We start from the raw sequence: 18,077 nt of genomic DNA, 5'->3' as shown, positions 1-18,077 counted from the left end.
GGTATGTCTCTATAAGCTTGGTACATCTAGCCAACTGGTACTTTTGCCCATTCTTCAAGGCAAAACTGCTCCAGCTCCTTCAAGTTGGATGGGTTCCGCTGGTGTACTGTAATCTTTAAGCCACACCACAGATTCTCAATTGGATTGAGGTCTGGGCTTTGACTAGGCCATTCTAAGACATTTAAATGTTCCCCTTAAATGGCTTGTGTGTTGCTTTAGCAGTATGCTTAGGGCCATTGTCCTGCTGTAAGGTGAACCTCTGTCCCAGTCTCAAATCTTTTAAAGACTGAAACAGGTTTCCCTCAAGAATTTCCCAGTATTTAGTTCCATCCATCATTCCTTCAATTCTGACCAGTTTCCCAGTCCCTGCCCGATGAAAAACACCCCCACAGCATGATGCTGCTACCCCCATGCTTCATTGTGGGGATGGTATTCTCGGGGTGATGAGAGGTGTTGGGTTTGCGCCAGACATAGCGTTTTCCTTGAAGGCCAAAAAGCTAAATTTGAGTCTCATCTGACCAGAGTACATTCTTCCATATGTTTGGTGAGTCTCCCACATGCCTTTTGGCAAACACCAAGCATGTTTGCTTATTTTTCTCTTTAAGCAATGGCTTTTTTCTGGCCACTCTTCTGTAAAGCCCAGCTCTGTGGAGTGTTTAGTTAAAAGTGGTCCTATGGACAGATACTCCAATCTCCACTGTGGAGCTTTTCAGCTCCTTCAGGGTTGTCTCTTTGTTGCCTCTCTGATTAATGTCTTGTCTGGTCCATGAGTTTTGGTGGGCGGACCTCTCTTGGCAGGTTTGTTGTTATGTTATATTCTTTCCATTTTTTAATAATGGATTTGATGGTGCTCTGTGGGATGTTCAAAGTTTTGGATATTTTTTTATAACCCAACTCTGATCTGTACTTCTCTACAACTTTGTCCCTGACCTGTTTGGAAAGCTCCTTGGTTTTCATGGTGCCGCTTGCTTGGTGGTGCCCCTTGCTTAGGGGTGTTGCAGACTCTGGGGCCTTTCAGAACAGGTGTATATATACTGAGATCATGTGAAAGATCATGTGACACTTAGATTGCACACGTGAATTTTACCCATATGCACACACTACTTTTCCTTTTGTGTTTTTTTAGAAGGTTTTGAATCAAGTAATTTTTTTCATTTCACTTCAACAATTTGAACTATTTTGTGTATGTGCATTACTGCATTCTGTTGTCTGTTACACAAAACCCTACAGTATTACCATATAGTCCATCTGAGTTAAAAAACTCCTCTCTTCTTGTGATACAACAAAATACCTAGTTCCCTTGTGCTGTCAGCCCTGGTGTACACCATAGGGATTTATACACTGCAGTATCCAACATAGCCCCGAGCCTTGTTTCTGTGTATATACGATGTAGACAAATTATGGTAGCCTTTAAAGTGCTGGAGTGTGTAGTTAGTCAGCATAAAGATGCCAAGTGGCATGGATGGAAACATACTTGAACCTTTGGAGAGATGTGTCAGTGGTTTACATCAGGAGGAGTTAACTATTTACGGGCAGGGCTTGATATAGTTGTGAAACACAAATTCCACCTTGTAGATATTCTACATAACTCGTGTGGATACATTTTTCTTAGATGAAGAAGAAATTGATTGTTATTTTGTAGATTTGTCCATCAGCGCCACCTCCTATTGGACAGTGGGAGAAAGGCATTATGGGTTATTTATACATAGCTCCCCCATGGATCAATGGCAAGCTCTCCAAGGCTGTCAGAGACACCTCATCACTTAGCGATTGTCACTCTGGGTTACCAAACATCACAGTAGATGAGAAGGATAGACCCAGTCGGTATTAGATAGATAGGTTTCTCCATTGGCTCACAGCAAGACTTGACCTTTTTCAAATGCGATTTTATTTTTTACTACTTGTTTTAGTCAATTACAAAGCAAAATTTAAAGTACAATATGTCTAAACACTACTTATCAACATTGCCTGCTCCCTTGTTCTCACTACTAAAAACGTAATATTGTCAGGCTTCCCTCAGGCCCCTTTTCATGAGGGTGCTAGCAGCCACATGAGTGAGTGCTAGCGGAACATTAAGCCAGCCAAGACCAACAACACAAACAAACATATACAGTGAGTGACGTTACTAACGGACTATGCTAAACAAGTTAAATGTCTTACCTGTGTCTAAAGATTTGACACACACATCGCTACACACAGCCTACTTGGACACCGGGTCCCCACATTTCCCACTCTCCCACGCTGAATAACCTAAAGCCACTGGGCTCTTCTCACAGGCTTTATTTCCCTATGTGGGAGCATTGATTTTTGACCTGGTTACATGTACTTTGGAGAACACAGAGGCTTTTCAGCATGTTTTGTTATTTCTGTGTAAGAAAAAATTGAAGTCAAAGTAGGCTCTTTTATACTTGGGGTCAATGGGAAAGAATGTTTGTTTTCCCCAAATTGTAGGCGTGGTCGAGGGGAATTCCTTATTATTCCATGAATATCAACTCGCACTATGGAGAAAGACAAGGGAAAATGTTGGTGTGTGTATGTTGGCATCTCATCTCCACTCTTCTATTCGCGTCTCTTCTCTCCTCTATCTCTTTCCTCTTAGCTCTGGGGTGTTTATCTAGTCCTTTAATAGTTCTGATTTACACGCTATTGTCCTCTTTTCTTTCTTTCTGCTCTGCTGTTTTTCCCTGTGTTAGAAGCCTTTAGTGCCCCTTCATAAGGACAGGGAGAGAGAGAAAGAGAAAGAGAGTTAGAGTGGCACACACCAAGAGTGTGCTGGAGCCAATCTCAATGTGATTTCTTGTGCCTGAACTTCTTGTCAACTTCTCCTCCACACAGATACATCACACTCATATACCTGTCTGACTGAGCTGCAGGTTATTGTCATTGGGTTACACTTGGAATTAGTGTTTAGAAAAGTGCATAGAGAGCATTCTAGGTGACATAGGTGCCGAGGTAACCTGAGTTTACAAGGTCAAGCCATTAAGTTGGATCTGTGTTTGAAATGGCTGCATAAACACATGCAATCGTAACAGGCTAGGGAAACAGAATTTTATTGTGTTTACTGAGGGAGCTTACGTTTTTATGCAAGCACCACACACAAGAATGCACTGACACATAAATATATACAAACATGCTGGTACGTACTCACACCCACACCCACACCCAGACACAGATACACACACACATACAAACAAACACACATACTCACACACACACACACACACACCCAGACACAGATACACACACACCCACACACAAACTCACACACACACACACACACACACACACACACACACACACACACACACACACACACACACACACACACACACACACACACACACACACACACACACACACACACAAACACACACAGACACACACACCACACACACACAAACAAACATGTTACAGAAACACACACCTGCCCATCAGGATTAAATAAAACATGTTATGAGAGTGGTAGTGTGTGTGTGTGTGTGTGTGTGTGTGTGTGTGTTTGTGTGTGTGTGTGTGTGCTGATGTGTGAGTGTTCTTTAGAGACAGTGTGGGACAGACACCTCACACTGAGTGATGGATGGTGAGATGAAAGATGGTCTGGTGGTATGTTGAACTCATCCATCCTCCCTCTATCCTCCACCATTATGTATTGGTTCAACAACTGCAACATCCTTCTGGGGTTTGTGAGAAGCAGTAGTATTATAAGCATGTTCTGGCAGGACAAGACTGTCTTCAGTTAGTTTGTCCTGGTTATGTGGGGACCACAACGACCAGACACCAGAGATGCACTGTACTTCTCTCTTCCTCAGACCAGACAAAAGATATAGAGTGTTCTAAAGGAGGGAGAGAGGGAGAGGGAGAGAGAGGGATATAGCGAGATTGGGAGGAATGTTGCGAGCCACAGTCACAGTACAATACAGAACGGAACACGTTTGGCTCCTATTCTATAATGTAATTTCAATCACGGTTAAGCTGTTCGCTGTTCTATCCAATAGGAACCTGATGGAGAAAATAGAGAAGAGTTGATCACTAACATCAAACCCTATGAAGTCTTCAAAGTCATGACCTGAAAGTGCCTTGACATCATATACAGGTCATGCCTTTTGGTTCATGGATGAAGACTTCATGTTTTGCTTGGCTGAAAAGCAATTGAAGTAGAAGACAATTTCATTGAAAGTTCTGGCCTTGAGAAAGATAAAAATGTGAATTTCAGAGTCAAGGCCAGGGAGCTTTCCAGGGAGGTTATAACTCTGTAATCTCTGTGTAGTTTTCCTCTCTGTCAAGTCAGCAGCCATTTCTTCCTCTGCAAGTTCTATCAAATAACTTCAACTACTTTCTGACAACATCCAGGGATTGGGTCAAACTGGGCAGTGTTTGTTTCTAATGTAGTTCCTCAGCTACTAGCTAGAGGGCATAGTGGGTGAAGGGCACAGCCTTGCTGTTAAAAGGCCTGCTATTCTGACCCTTAACAACAGTCCCAAAAGACAGTTAACCAGACAAATCACTGCATGGCAAACACAGTGCTAAATGTGAACCATTCTATCTTTCGGGAACGACAACTGAATCAAGATGTAGATAAGAATTGTGCATAGAGTAGTGTTGTTGTAGTGAAGTCCAACGCTGACAGAGAACAACTGTTACATTGACATTGTCTCATTCTGTTAGCTTAGCTAGCTCCAAAACACATGTAAAGACACTGTGTGGTCTACAGTATTGGTGTTTACTTTGGTCTCAGAGAACACAGTTACGGTTAAAGCATTTGGCACAGGGTTCTGCTAAGAGTGTACCACTCCAAACAGCGAGGATGCTGGGTAAACATTTGGCGGTGTTCTGGTTGGCTGGGACCATCCGAGGGGACAAAGGGTCATCAGGGGGTCAGTCTCATGTGGGACACTGGAGCTGGAGTCATCTAGTAAAACACTAAATGGGTAACATGTAAATATTTGTGGAGTGGAGTAAACTGTGAGTGTGTACAGGACATTCAACCCACGCCAAGGCCCCCCTCTCCATTCAAAAATGCCTGACTGGAGCGCATGTAGGTTTTAAATATGGTGTTTGATATATGGTATTTCACAGTTTATCCAAGCTTGTCTTGACTGGAGTTTATATAGTAATTGAAATACATGTTTTATTGACATTACATACACAATACATGATGTAGGCCTATAGCAGGGGAGTTTCTCAATGGGTTTTGTGAGGTTTGTAAGTAATCATCTCCAGTAAGGTTCCCATCTCTTCTTCCCTTTTACGACCAGTACAAATGGGTTTAGAACGTATATGAACTCACCAACCTTTTATCCAAACATAATGCTCATGATACATGAGCCATTCTTTGTTTATTTCCAACATCATCAGCAGGGAGGTTTTGGGAAGAGGATGAACGGGAGGGTATGACTGTAAGTAAGTGTGTGTGTGTGTGTGTGTGTGTGTGTGTGTGTGTGTGTGTGTGTGTGTGTGTGTGTGTGAAGAGGCATTAACGTGGCAAGGATAGATCTTCATGATACATATCCTGTGTGTTACTTTGTCATAGAATAAACTAAGGCACTGGCATAGTTACATAGTGTTGTCTGTTTTGAGTAATAGTCTCCCGTATTAGTTACTATCTCTCTCTAACTTTTTCTGTTCCGCCAGCCACTTGGAAAGGCCTGCTGGGACTGGAGCTGATTGAAGTGAGGAGGGGGGTTGGGGGGAATTCAGCTTTTGGGGAGAGAGGCAGGTGTAATGACAAGGATGGAGCATGCATCAAGGCAAAGAGACATTCATGAGGAAGTTGGCCTTCTGTTTTTAGGGCTGTTACCATGATTACACCTTTGATACAGCGCAAACATTCTAAAAGTCAATCGCAGTGCCATGGTGTTTATCTGCGTTGGTTTGAATCGCAGCCTAAGAACTCTGGGCAAAAGTAGTTGATGACATAGATCAGGGGTAGGCAGCCCTTTTCCTGGAGTACCACAGGTACAGCAAGATTTTGTTCTAACTAGACACCAGACCAGAGCAACTGAGCTAAATGATCAGTTCAGTGATTGCCTAAATTCAACACACCTGGTCTTCCAGATCAGTTCAATCTTAAACATGAAGTGCCTGCGTCCCTCCAGGACCAGGGTTGCCTATCCCTGACATAGGGAATAGAGAACCCTTCTGTACTCGCCCACAGTGACAACGGCCCATTCCTGATTGGTCTAGACACTCCATTCCAAAGAGTTATGTGGCCTGCTAACACAGGTCATTGTTTCCTGTCTCACCCCATTCGGATAAGTGTCAGATAGAGCTAATGCAGTAAAAATGTACTAAGTGGGTTTAGTAGGGATGACTTGTGGCTTGTGACACATTTTCTCTTCACACCCTGCTACATTATTCTGCGAGGTTAGCGCATGATGCTAGGCTATACATACAACTGAAAGAATGCTTGTGTGGTGCGCTACGTGGCGTGAATGCCAACCCAGATAGAGATGGCTGTAATGGGTAACGCATGATCCAAATACCCTTCAGTGTACTGGGATAAATATACTGTGAGACTCGAGGAGGGACCCATTTAGAGCAGGGAGAATGCTAGCTAAGTATGTGCATTCCTCCAAGGGGATGCTGCTAGACAGGCAGGAAAAGGGGAAGACATTGTGGCTCTGGAGATAGACAGTCACACTGACATGAGGGGGAAAGAGCAGGCTATCTGGGCGACTGCGATAGAGGGTCTTCTGAGAAGAGCCATCAGAATGAGGTTTTCATGGGCTTATGAAGGAGTGTCAGAATGTTCTGACATGGACGCCTTTCTTTGTGACTGACTGTCTGTCAAAACAAATAGAATGGTCATGCAACATAAAGAGATGTGCCTGCCTGCTTTATAGATTTCCTGCCATTCCTAGAGATAATACAGGCCATAGTTAATCTGGAGGACTCTGTGTGCTTCTGTTTGTGTAACTATGTTTTTACATGTCATTTCATTTAAAAATGGTAGACATTGTCCCTGCACCCTGACAATGAGTCTTCATTGTTTTCTATTCTTCACAACTATGAAGGTACCAAATATTATTGCTTTGCGTGTGTGCGTGCCTGCGTGTATGAGCACAGGTGCACATAGTCGTGTGTGTGTGTGTGTGTGTGTGTGTGTGTGTGTGTGTGTGTGTGTGTGTGTGTGTGTGTGTGTGTGTGTGTGTGTGTGCGTGTGTGTGAGTGTGCGAGAGAGAGATGAGGAATGACAGCTCCAGACAGTACAGTGTTGGCCTCCACCCAGCCAGTTCTCTAATCTAATCGGAGAATCCCTTTGTTGAATAGCTCAATGTCAAACAAACTATTCAACCTCTTAAGGAAACATTTATTCACAGTCATAATTATTAGTTTTAACAGTTACATTGACAAGTTCTGTAGCCACTACAAATTTGGAAATGTGATCCGAGATCTGCCATTGCCAAGTACACTACATTACCAAAGGTATGTGGACACCTGCTCGTTGAACATCTCATTCCAAAATCTTGGGCATTAACATGGAGTTGGTCCCCCTTTGCTGCTATAACAGCCTCCACTCTTCTGGAAAGGTTTTCCACTAGATGTTGGAACATTGCTGCAGGGACTTGCTTCCATTCAGCCATAAGAGCATTAGTGAGGTCGAACACTGATTTTGGGCGATTAGGCCTGGCTCACAGTCGGCGTTCCAATTCATCCCAAAGGTGTTCGATGGGGTTGAGGTCAGGGCTTTGTGCAGGTCAGTCAAGTTCTTCCACACCGATCTTGACAAAACATTTATGTATGGACCTCGCTTAGTGCAAGGGGCATTATCATGCTGAAACAGCAAAGGGCATTCCCCAAACTGTTGCCACAAAGTTGGAAGCACAGAATAATTTAGAATGTCATTGTATGCTGTAGAGTTAAGATTTCCCTTCACTGGAACTAAGAGGGCTGGCAGTGGAAATACAGTTCCAGACCATTATTCCTCCTCCACCAAACGTTACAGTTGGCACTATGCATTGGGGCAAGTAGCGTTCTCCTGGCATCCTCCAGACACAGATTAGTCCATCGGACTGCCAGATGGTGAAGCGTGATTCATCACTACAGAAAATGCATTTCCACTGCTCCAGAGTCCAATGGCGGCGAGCTTTACATCACTCCGGCTGACGCTTGGCATTGCGCATGGTGATCTTAGGCTTGTGTGTGGCTGCTCGTCTATGGAAACCCATTTCATGACGCTCCCGACAAACAGTTGTTGTGCTGACTTTGCTTCCAGAGGCAGTTCTGAAGTGTTGCAACAAAGGACAGACAATTGACGTATTTCAGCACTCGGCGGACCCGTTCTGTGAGCTTGTGTGGCCTATCACTTCTGAGCCGTTGTTGCTCCTAGATGTTTCCACTTCACAATAACAGCGCTTAAAGTTGAACGGGGCAGCTCTAGCATAGCAGACATTTGACCAACTGACTTGTTGGGAAGGTAACATCCTATGACAGTGCCATGTTGAAAGTCATTGACCTCTTCAGTAAGCCCATTATACTGCCAATGTTTTTCCTATGGAGATTGCATGGCTGTGTGCTCTACTTTATACACCAGTCAGCAAAGGGTGTGGCTGAAATAGCCGAATCAACTAATTTGAAGGGGTGCCCACATACTTTGTGTATATATAGTGTATTAATGAAAGATCGGTGCTTATGCACAAAATACTTTCAGTTTGTTGATTACCCTCCCTAAACTCACAAAGAGCATGTAGTAGCACAGTGGCAAGAGAAAACTCTAGCTGGAAGCAAGAAACATTTAGAGGAATCCTCCTCTGGCTGACCAAGTTCAGAGTATAGGACCTGCACTAACTATACAAAACATTTCTTATTCCATGAGACTGACCAGGTGAATCCAGGTGAAAGCTATGATTCCTAGACTGACCAGGTGAATCCAGGTGAAAGCTATGATTCCTAGACTGACCAGGTGAATCCAGGTGAAAGCTATGATTCCTAGACTAACCAGGTGAATCCAGGTGAAAGCTATGATTCCTAGACTGACCAGGTGAATCCAGGTGAAAGCTATGATTCCTAGACTGACCAGGTGAATCCAGGTGAAAGCTATGATTCCTAGACTAACCAGGTGAATCCAGGTGAAAGCTATGATTCCTAGACTAACCAGGTGAATCCAGGTGAAAGCTATGATTCCTAGACTAACCAGGTGAATCCAGGTGAAAGCTATGATTCCTAGACTAACCAGGTGAATCCAGGTGAAAGCTATGATTCCTAGACTAACCAGGTGAATCCAGGTGAAAGCTATGATTCCTAGACTGACCAGGTGAATCCAGGTGAAAGCTATGATTCCTAGACTGACCAGGTGAATCCAGGTAAAAGCTATGATTCCTAGACTAACCAGGTGAAAGCTATGATTCCTAGACTGACCAGGTGAATCCAGGTGAAAGCTATGATTCCTAGACTAACCAGGTGAATCCAGGTGAAAGCTATGATTCCTAGACTAACCAGGTGAATCCAGGTGAAAGCTATGATTCCTAGACTAACCAGGTGAATCCAGGTGAAAGCTATGATTCCTAGACTAACCAGGTGAATCCAGGTGAAAGCTATGATTCCTAGACTAACCAGGTGAATCCAGGTGAAAGCTATGATTCCTAGACAAACCAGGTGAATCCAGGTGAAAGCTATGATTCCTAGACTGACCAGGTGAATCCAGGTGAAAGCTATGATTCCTAGACTGACCAGGTGAATCCAGGTGAAAGCTATGATTCCTAGACTAACCAGGTGAAAGCTATGATTCCTAGACTGACCAGGTGAATCCAGGTGAAAGCTATGATTCCTAGACTAACCAGGTGAATCCAGGTGAAAGCTATGATTCCTAGACTAACCAGGTGAATCCAGGTGAAAGCTATGATTCCTAGACCAACCAGGTGAATCCAGGTGAAAGCTATGATTCCTAGACTAACCAGGTGAATCCAGGTGAAAGCTATGATTCCTAGACTAACCAGGTGAATCCAGGTGAAAGCTATGATTCCTAGACTGACCAGGTGAATCCAGGTGAAAGCTATGATTCCTAGACTGACCAGGTGAATCCAGGTGAAAGCTATGATTCCTAGACTAACCAGGTGAATCCAGGTGAAAGCTATGATTCCTAGATGATTCCTAGACTAACCAGGTGAATCCAGGTGAAAGCTATGATTCCTAGACTAACCAGGTGAATCCAGGTGAAAGCTATGATTCCTAGACTAACCAGGTGAATCCAGGTGAAAGCTATGATTCCTAGACTAACCAGGTGAATCCAGGTGAAAGCTATGATTCCTAGACTGACCAGGTGAATCCAGGTGAAAGCTATGATTCCTAGACTGACCAGGTGAATCCAGGTGAAAGCTATGATTCCTAGACTGACCAGGTGAATCCAGGTGAAAGCTACAATCCCTTTTTGATGTAACTTGTTAAATCCACTTCAATCAGTGTAGATGAATGGGAGGAGACAGTTTAAAGAAGGATTTTTAAGCCTTGAGACAATTGTAGACATGGATTGTGTATGTGTGCCATTCAGAGGCTGAATGTAAAAGTGCCTTTGAATGGAATATGGTAGTAGCTGCCAGGCGCACTGGTTTGAGTGTATCAAGAATGGTCCACCGCCCAAAGGACATCCAGCCAACCTGGCACAAGTGTGGGAAGCATTGGAGTCAACATGGGCCAGCATCCCTGTGGAAGGCATTCAACACCTTCTAGAGTCCATACCCCGACAAATTGAGGCTGTTCTGTGGGCAAAAGGGGGGGGTGTTTGACTCAATGTTAGGAGGGTGTTCCTAATGTGTTGTAGCTGTCCTAAAATATAATAATTAATATAATAAATAATAAATAAGTACCTAGGAGCTGAAGGCCAACTTGGGATTCAGTATCAGGCTACCAAGTTATGGACGTCATGAATGGTACCCTTTTTCCATGGGACATAGCCATGATAAGTTGCCATTCAGAATGCCCACGCCCAGTAGTCTGCAGAATGCAGCCAGGTGGTCTGTCCAAAGTTCCCAGCTCCAATCCCCATCAGGTGGTGTTGCAACCAAGTGGGCCAGCCATTTAACATGTTGACCTTTTAGTCATACAGCAGATGCTCTTATCCAGAGCGATTTACAGTAGTGAGTGCATATATTTTCATAACTTATCGTACCAACCCACACCCCACTAACCAAACCTCTAGACCTGACCCTGCCATAAGGTCAGCCTTGCGTTAGCTCCCTCTCTCTCTACAGGGTTCTACAGGAGCTCAGTCCCTCAGCCTAAAATGAAATGTTTTCTTAAATCCCTGCCACAATGGCTTGGTAATCCCCAGCTAATGAAGAGAAGCTCTTTTGTTTGTTTGTGTGGCGGTGATTGTGTGGCTGCTTCCTCTGAGGCTTTAGCGTGCTGGGGTCTTAGAAGCAGCATTGTGAGACACAGTGGGAATGGGCTATGGGAACAGTCTGCCTTCATCCATTTAGAACGAAATGTTGCTTGGCACTGATTCAGGAACAGTGTGGAAGAACATTGGTGAGTGGGGATTTGCTTCTAAGGCCTTATAAAGTGCAGGAGAGCTGAGAGACTGAGGGAGAGGTGGACAGTGCACTCAGATCAATCATGTTCCATTTGCATACAGCTTTTTTTTGTTCTTAAGTGCTCAACTTAACAGTTACCCAGGCCCAAAGTTCAGAAGAGACTTGAAAAGGTTGACAGGACTGCCATTGCCAAGTGAGGGAGGGATGTAGCTTCTCTGTCCAGCGCCTCTCTTCCCGACAAACCTCTTGTCACTACCTACCTAATTTCCCTCTGAGTGTGTAGTGTACAGGCGTGGGTTGGCATAGGAGGTTGTGTGGTGTCCACAACAAGACATCCACAACAAACTAGCCTTTGACGTCTGGCTGTGGGGAGAAGATCCAGCAGGCCCCTCTCTTCACCCTCCATGCAGTGTGTTTGCGTGTGGATGTGTATGTGTGAGCGTGTGCATGTGTGTTTGTGTAGGTAGTGACTGCCTGTTGGGTGCCATAATGGCACCGGTTGCCATAGCAGTGCTTTGGCAAGTTTTGTGTAGAGAGGGATGAGACACACTCACTATGTCCGTGAACAAGCCGTTCACCAGTCGATAAACACACACTTCCACGCAGGGGGTTTTAAGGCAGATCTTTCTCTCCATACTCCGTTGCCAGGTTCCACAAGCTCATAGTTACGTTGTGAGGTTAGTTGGGGCTGGAGATGGAAGTTGATAATGGTTTATTGCTAAAATGTTCATCACTCGCTCTCCCTTCCTCTTTTACTCTCTCTCATCATCTCTCTCTCTCTCTCTCTCTCTCTCTCTCTCTCTCATCCCTCAGTCCCACCCTCCACTGCCCAGAGGTCCATCTCCTTCTTTCTCACTCCCTGTTCTGTATCTCACTCCATCATCTTCTTCAGTACAGCCTGTTCTGTAACCCTGTTCCCTGCCTGGGGAGATGTCAGGTAATTCCATCCCTATGTCACCCTGACTCCTAACAACTGTGTTAGAGAGTGTGTGTGGTGGTGTTGTGTTTAGGAGGTGTTATACAGCCAGTTGGGGAGTCTTCATCGCTGACATTAGCTGAGAGAACACCCTGCTCTCTCTATCTCTGTGTGTAGCACATTGATCCCACAGAGAGAACACGGCTTCTTCCCAAATAGAACCCAATTCCTTATTTAGTGCACTACTTTTGACCAGGACCCATAAGGCTCTATATGACTACATAGAAGGTAGGGTTTCATTTAGGATGCACTCCAAAGCACCTTGAACAACAACAGATAGCCCAGTCCTTTTCCCACAGGCACGATACAGCCAATAGATCATGTTGATGGTCAAACAGTACAACGTCTATGTCATATTCATCTCCTTGTTTACTCACTATCTATTTGACCCTTTATCTGACCTGTTCATGCTCATAACTACCTCATGGAGTACATGACGTTAATTAACCAAGTTTCATAACTCATCTGAACTTTATATGACCATAATGTACCCGTGGTCATGTCTCCATATCCAATGGTAACACAACACATTATCCAGCACTTACTTCATCTTCCAAATCTCATTTCAGGAATGCCAATGTTTATAGACTCAGTGCAGTCAAAATAATGTTTTTCCCTGTGTTCTGTATCATATTGTACAACAGCTGATAAAACTAACACTGTAAAAGTGTGATTTCTTTTACCAGTGTTAATTCCTGATAGTTGCTGGTTGAAAATACAATCTACACAAGACCTAATCAGCATGTATGCATGGGCGGGAGGTTTGGCTTTCCGTGGTGGCATCGCCATGCGGTAAATCGGTTAATAGACCAATAACAAAGAGAGTTCCAGACCTCTGCCAATAACAGCTAGTTGTTCCAGACCTCTGCCAATAACAGCTAGTTTTCAATTTTCCCCTCCCCAGTCAGACCACTCCCAGACAGTCCTACAAAATTCTTGCCTGAGAAATAGTTTTTTTGCTAAAAAGCTATTTTTGCCCATTTTCATGGAACTCTATTACAGTAAGGAACTTGATTATTATGGTCTGTGTCAGTAAATGTACAATTATTTGATGTTGATATAAAATCGTCTATTAAATAAGCTTCTGATGAGGTATTTTAATATCATTTTTGAATTTCTAGCCACAAATAATTTTCCCACAGTAGTCGATTGTCACGTGTGCTCCCTCTCCAGCCTCTAGGTCTCCAGGCTGCTCATTAGGGCGCACACCTGTCACCAGCGTTAGACTCATAATGACACTCACCTGGACTCCATCACCTCCTTGATTACCTGCCCTATACATGTCACTCCCTTTGGTTCCTTCCCTCAGGCGTCATTGTTCCTGTTCTATGTCTGTGTACTGTTTGTGGTTCTTGTTTTTTTATTTAATAAATGTTTTCACTCCCTGACCTTGCTTGCCGACTTTCAACGTCCATCGTTACAGAATGACGACTCATCAAAGGGAAGCATAATGGAGTGGTTTTTTTTCTTTCTTGTTTTTGTTTTTGTGTTTGTGGTGATGTCGGGTCCGGGTGTTGGAGCCGGAGCTATCTGGGTGGCTTCAGCCGGTTTGTAGGCTCTCATGCCTCAGCGGCTTCGATAGGCTCCCATGCTAAAATTGGGTGAACAGGTTCCCATGCCTCAGCCGGGGTAACCGGGGAGGTCTCAGCCGGCTCATCATGTTCATTCCACAGCCGGTTCGTCAGGTTTCTGCGCCTCAGTGGAGGTGACCGGTCCGCTCCGGAACCCCGGGATCGTCCCTGTGATTGGCTTCCTGCGGCTGGAGCCGAAAACGCTGGGGGGGTACTGTCACGTATAATCTCTCTCCGGCGCTCTAGGTCGTCATGCTCCCAAGCCTCAGCCAGAAGGACAGGTTCCTGTGCGTTAGCAGAGTTGACCGGTCCGCTCATGATCCCTGGGATTGTCATCTTGGTTGGCGTCCGTCGGCTGGAGCTGTGCATTGGGGAGGGAGTACTCTCACGTGTCGTGTGCTCCCTCTCCGGCCTCTAGGTCAGCAGGCAGTCTGCTCGTTAGGGCGCACACCTGTCACCAGCGTTAGGCGCATAATGACACTTCTCGATTACCTGCCCTATATATGTCACTCCCTTTGGTTTCATCCCCAGTTGTCATTTTCCTGTTCTAAGTCGGTGCGCTGTTTGTGTTTCTTGTTTTGTTCTTTAATTTATTAAATGTATTCACTTGCTTCCAGACTTTCAGCGTACATCGTTACATTGATGTCCAGGAGCTTGAGCTTTCCACTTTGGTATATGTGGTTTTTCACTAATGAATACAGTAACAAACTAACTTTTGATTGGCATTGAGTTGAGGGCATGCATTAGCCTGTGAATTGGGACTGTTCTGCCAATCATGTACCACTCTTTTCTCATGTCCTGACGTTGTACTGATATATCTCTGGCTTAGACAGCAAAGTAGACACAGGAACTTCTGTGTGGAGATGATAAAGAAAGAGCAATTTACTGCTCTTGAAACTCCGAGCCTGGAAACCAGTCTACCGATACTGCTTTGGAATTGGGCTCCATGCTATTCTGTTCAATAGGTTTCTTCTATGGAGAGCAAGGTAATAGTATATTCTAATCCACGTTTTAAACATTTCTACGCTTTGAAATTATGTACATGGGGAAAAAACTAGGATTCAATTGTATTACTTATTATAATATGTAGCCTATAAGCCTGCTACAAAGTTACACTGTTCTTCCATGACGTGCTAGCTGGTGTGTAGCTCTGTTGTAATGTATATACGGTAACTAATGCAGTGTTAATGGAGAAACCAACTGCAAAATATCCTTGTGTTATCTTATGATGAGCTTGGTGTTGTTTTCCCCTGTTGTGATACATGGTGTAGGGATGTATCTCGCACACAGTCTCCTGAGAAGAGCATGTGAGGATCTAGGTGTTGTTTACCTCCGTTGAGAGGTGGAGTGTGACCCGCAGTGACCATGTCTGACCGGCATCATTCCCCAGCTACTCTTTCTGTCTCTCCCTCCATCCTCAAGCGGAATGCCGTTTACACCATTCCTCCCAGGTCCCTCTCTTCCCTATTTTCCTGCTACAGCTTTCCACAAACTGCCCTTTTGTCTTGCTGATGGCTGAAATCCACCTCTGAGATTCACTTCAGGGTAAATACCCTAGGTTAGATTTAGGGTCAGGTCTTCGGGTCTCCCCCTCCCTCTCCCCTTCTCCTCTTTTCCTTCTCCTGTCGCTGTCAGATGAGGGGTCAGGTCTCCCCTGTCTCCCCCTTTACTTTTTTCTTCGCTGTCAAAGGAATTTCTCATCAGAGCTGCACTGGCTGTGATGAATGTCTCACTGCTACCGTTGACAGGCAGGCCGGGAATGAAGAGTAATTCCTATAGCTAATAATAGTCAGATGGAAGCACCCACCTCAAAAATACCTTGTGTTGTTTCTTTTACTACAATGCTTCAGGAATGTTGTCCCGTCCAAGGACCTACGGAAAAGGGAATAGGCCGCTAAGAATTGGGGACTGGAAGGCATGCCAAGGTTGTAGATGAAATTGCTTAACAAGGCTGATCTGTGGCCTTTTGGGAATGTCGCTAATGTTGGGTCTTTTTGAAGTCTAAGGAAGCCTGGTTGGTCTATGTGAAGAGATCCACATTGTTCCACAACATCCTGTACACCACAGGAAGTTCTTATTCAGACAGGAAGCAGCCATGTCCTGCAAGTGCTGAATAACAGCAGGAAGAGACTGGTGGGGGGGGGGTCAGATTAAAAAGAATCCACACTCACACACACAAACATTTTCTTTACACAGTGAGGAGTGACTTATGGTTCTGTTTCCTGGCTGTGGTGTATTGAGTTTGTCATTAGACACACTACACACTGGTTGATTGTGTGAGACTGTATTGGACTTTTCTGAATGTGTGTGTACGTGTCTTTTTCAATGTGTGCGTGCTTGTTTGTGTGTGTGTGTATATCAATTTGTTTGTGTGTGTGTGTATGTGCTCACATAACACTGTGCACAGAGGACCCATGGCTCCAGCTTTCTTGCCTTGTCCTCTTCTCCTCCAGTGAGTGTTGAGGGACATCTGAAGGTGCTTTCTGACTGACAATGGAGGGTCCTACGAGGAGGATTCTATAGTTACAGACAGAATACAATTAAGTGATAATGCCTGAGAAGCCAGTGTTTGGAGGATATATAAGCACGGGTGTTGATTCGTCTCGGGCCAGTAAACCGTGCTAATATATACTCCAAACACCGGCTTCGGGTATTATCACTATTATAACGGGTTACCAACATATTCAAATAATGATTGACATATTTTCCAATTTTTTTTTATTTTGATGAATTTATTCATACTATTTCACCCTTCCACAAGATATAGTCCCGACATAAAGCTAGGGTTGCTACCCAAGCCGGCTAGTCATTCGTTCTATCGGTTCGGTTGCCAGAGACGCATCCCAGTCATTCAGTTTTTCTGTTCTTTATTGATGGATGCAACCCAGTCGTTCGTTCTAAATGTTCCATTGCCATACTGGCTGGCAGCGTTCTTATCCCTTGCTTGCTAGCTAGCCAACTACGGCTAACTTACAGTCATGTCAAACAGTGCAGCCAGAATAACAACAGTAGCTGCATTTGCATTTGTTTGAACTTTTCTCTAGTGGCATTTATTTGGACACAACCATAACAATTAGTTAATGAGGCACGATTTTGCCTGGCATGGAAAATGTGCTCTCTTGTCAGCATGCTGTTGTTCAGAGGAGCTAGTCAACAACACAGCTAACATAGTGAAGCTGAAGCTGGAAAGACTGCAAACTAGCTGCACTTCGTTTCGTTTTACATTTTTCATTTGTGAAATGGTGTTTTTTATATTGGACAAAAGTAGAGACTCAGAACTAGAAAATGGTATATCATACGCTACAGTTGAAGAACAATGGGACAGTAATTCTGCTTTGAAAGTTGATAAACTTGTAACCTCCACTTTTGAGAAAATGACCCTTTGAATGTTTTTGTAAACCTACTGGAGAGCTTTTCTTTGTCTAGACCCACTCAGCATCATTCACACCCTCTTAATCCTTAGCCCCCCCATCTCTTTAAGTATTCACATGTGAGGCCATGTACTTGACAACCAAAGACTTCAAGACGAAAGGCTGGTTTATGCTGCGGGTGTGTTCATAAATTCAATCTGGAATGCCAGAGTGCGCTCAGAGTGCGCTCTGGGCTTTCATAAACTCAGAGAATTGTCAGATTGTCTGTTCGTAAATTCAGAGCGTTTTGCTCTCGGAGCATTCAGAGCGTTTCGCTCTCGGAGCATTCAGAGCGTTTTGCTCTCGGAGCATTCAGAGCGTTTCGCTCTCGGAGCATTCAGAGCGTTTTGCTCTCGGAGCATTCAGAGCACACACTGGATGCTCTGACTGAGGAGTAGAGTTGATCCAAAGGTTCTGACCTAATAACAGCTGGCAAGCACTAAAACTAACTGGCTAAAGTTGGCTAGTTGCTAGCTACTTCCAGATGCAAATGAGAGAACAACTCACTCTGACCATTTTACTCGCCCTATCAGAGCTAGTTAGGCTATTTTTACGTTATCAAAAGCGTCAGCGACTGTAATTGTGTGGCTGGCAACAATTGAATTATGCTTTTTTTGTCAACGTTTACTGACACTGGCCATATTCAACTGGT

At 44.3% G+C, this 18,077-nt stretch overlaps 1 protein-coding gene across 6 annotated transcripts in view; it reads left to right on the top strand.

Annotated features, from left to right (window-relative positions):
* Positions 1–18,077, top strand: part of LOC112219320 (regulator of G-protein signaling 3) — a 167,231-nt gene that overhangs the window by 115,259 nt on the left and 33,895 nt on the right. The window contains exon 1 of one of the 6 annotated variants that reach the window (XM_024380462.2): positions 14,894–15,001. The exons of the other annotated variants lie outside the window; for them this stretch is intronic. Coding sequence (XP_024236230.1) covers positions 14,990–15,001 — 12 coding nt within the window. The 5' untranslated portion in view covers positions 14,894–14,989. Of the gene's footprint in view, positions 1–14,893; positions 15,002–18,077 lie in introns of those variants that run through there. 6 annotated transcript variants of the gene reach the window in all.

This window comes from Oncorhynchus tshawytscha, linkage group LG20 (assembly GCF_018296145.1).
Source record: "Oncorhynchus tshawytscha isolate Ot180627B linkage group LG20, Otsh_v2.0, whole genome shotgun sequence".
NCBI lineage: Eukaryota > Metazoa > Chordata > Actinopteri > Salmoniformes > Salmonidae > Oncorhynchus > Oncorhynchus tshawytscha.
The sequence above is the reverse complement of the archived record's forward strand: the minus strand, read 5'-3'. Positions and strand labels throughout refer to the sequence as shown.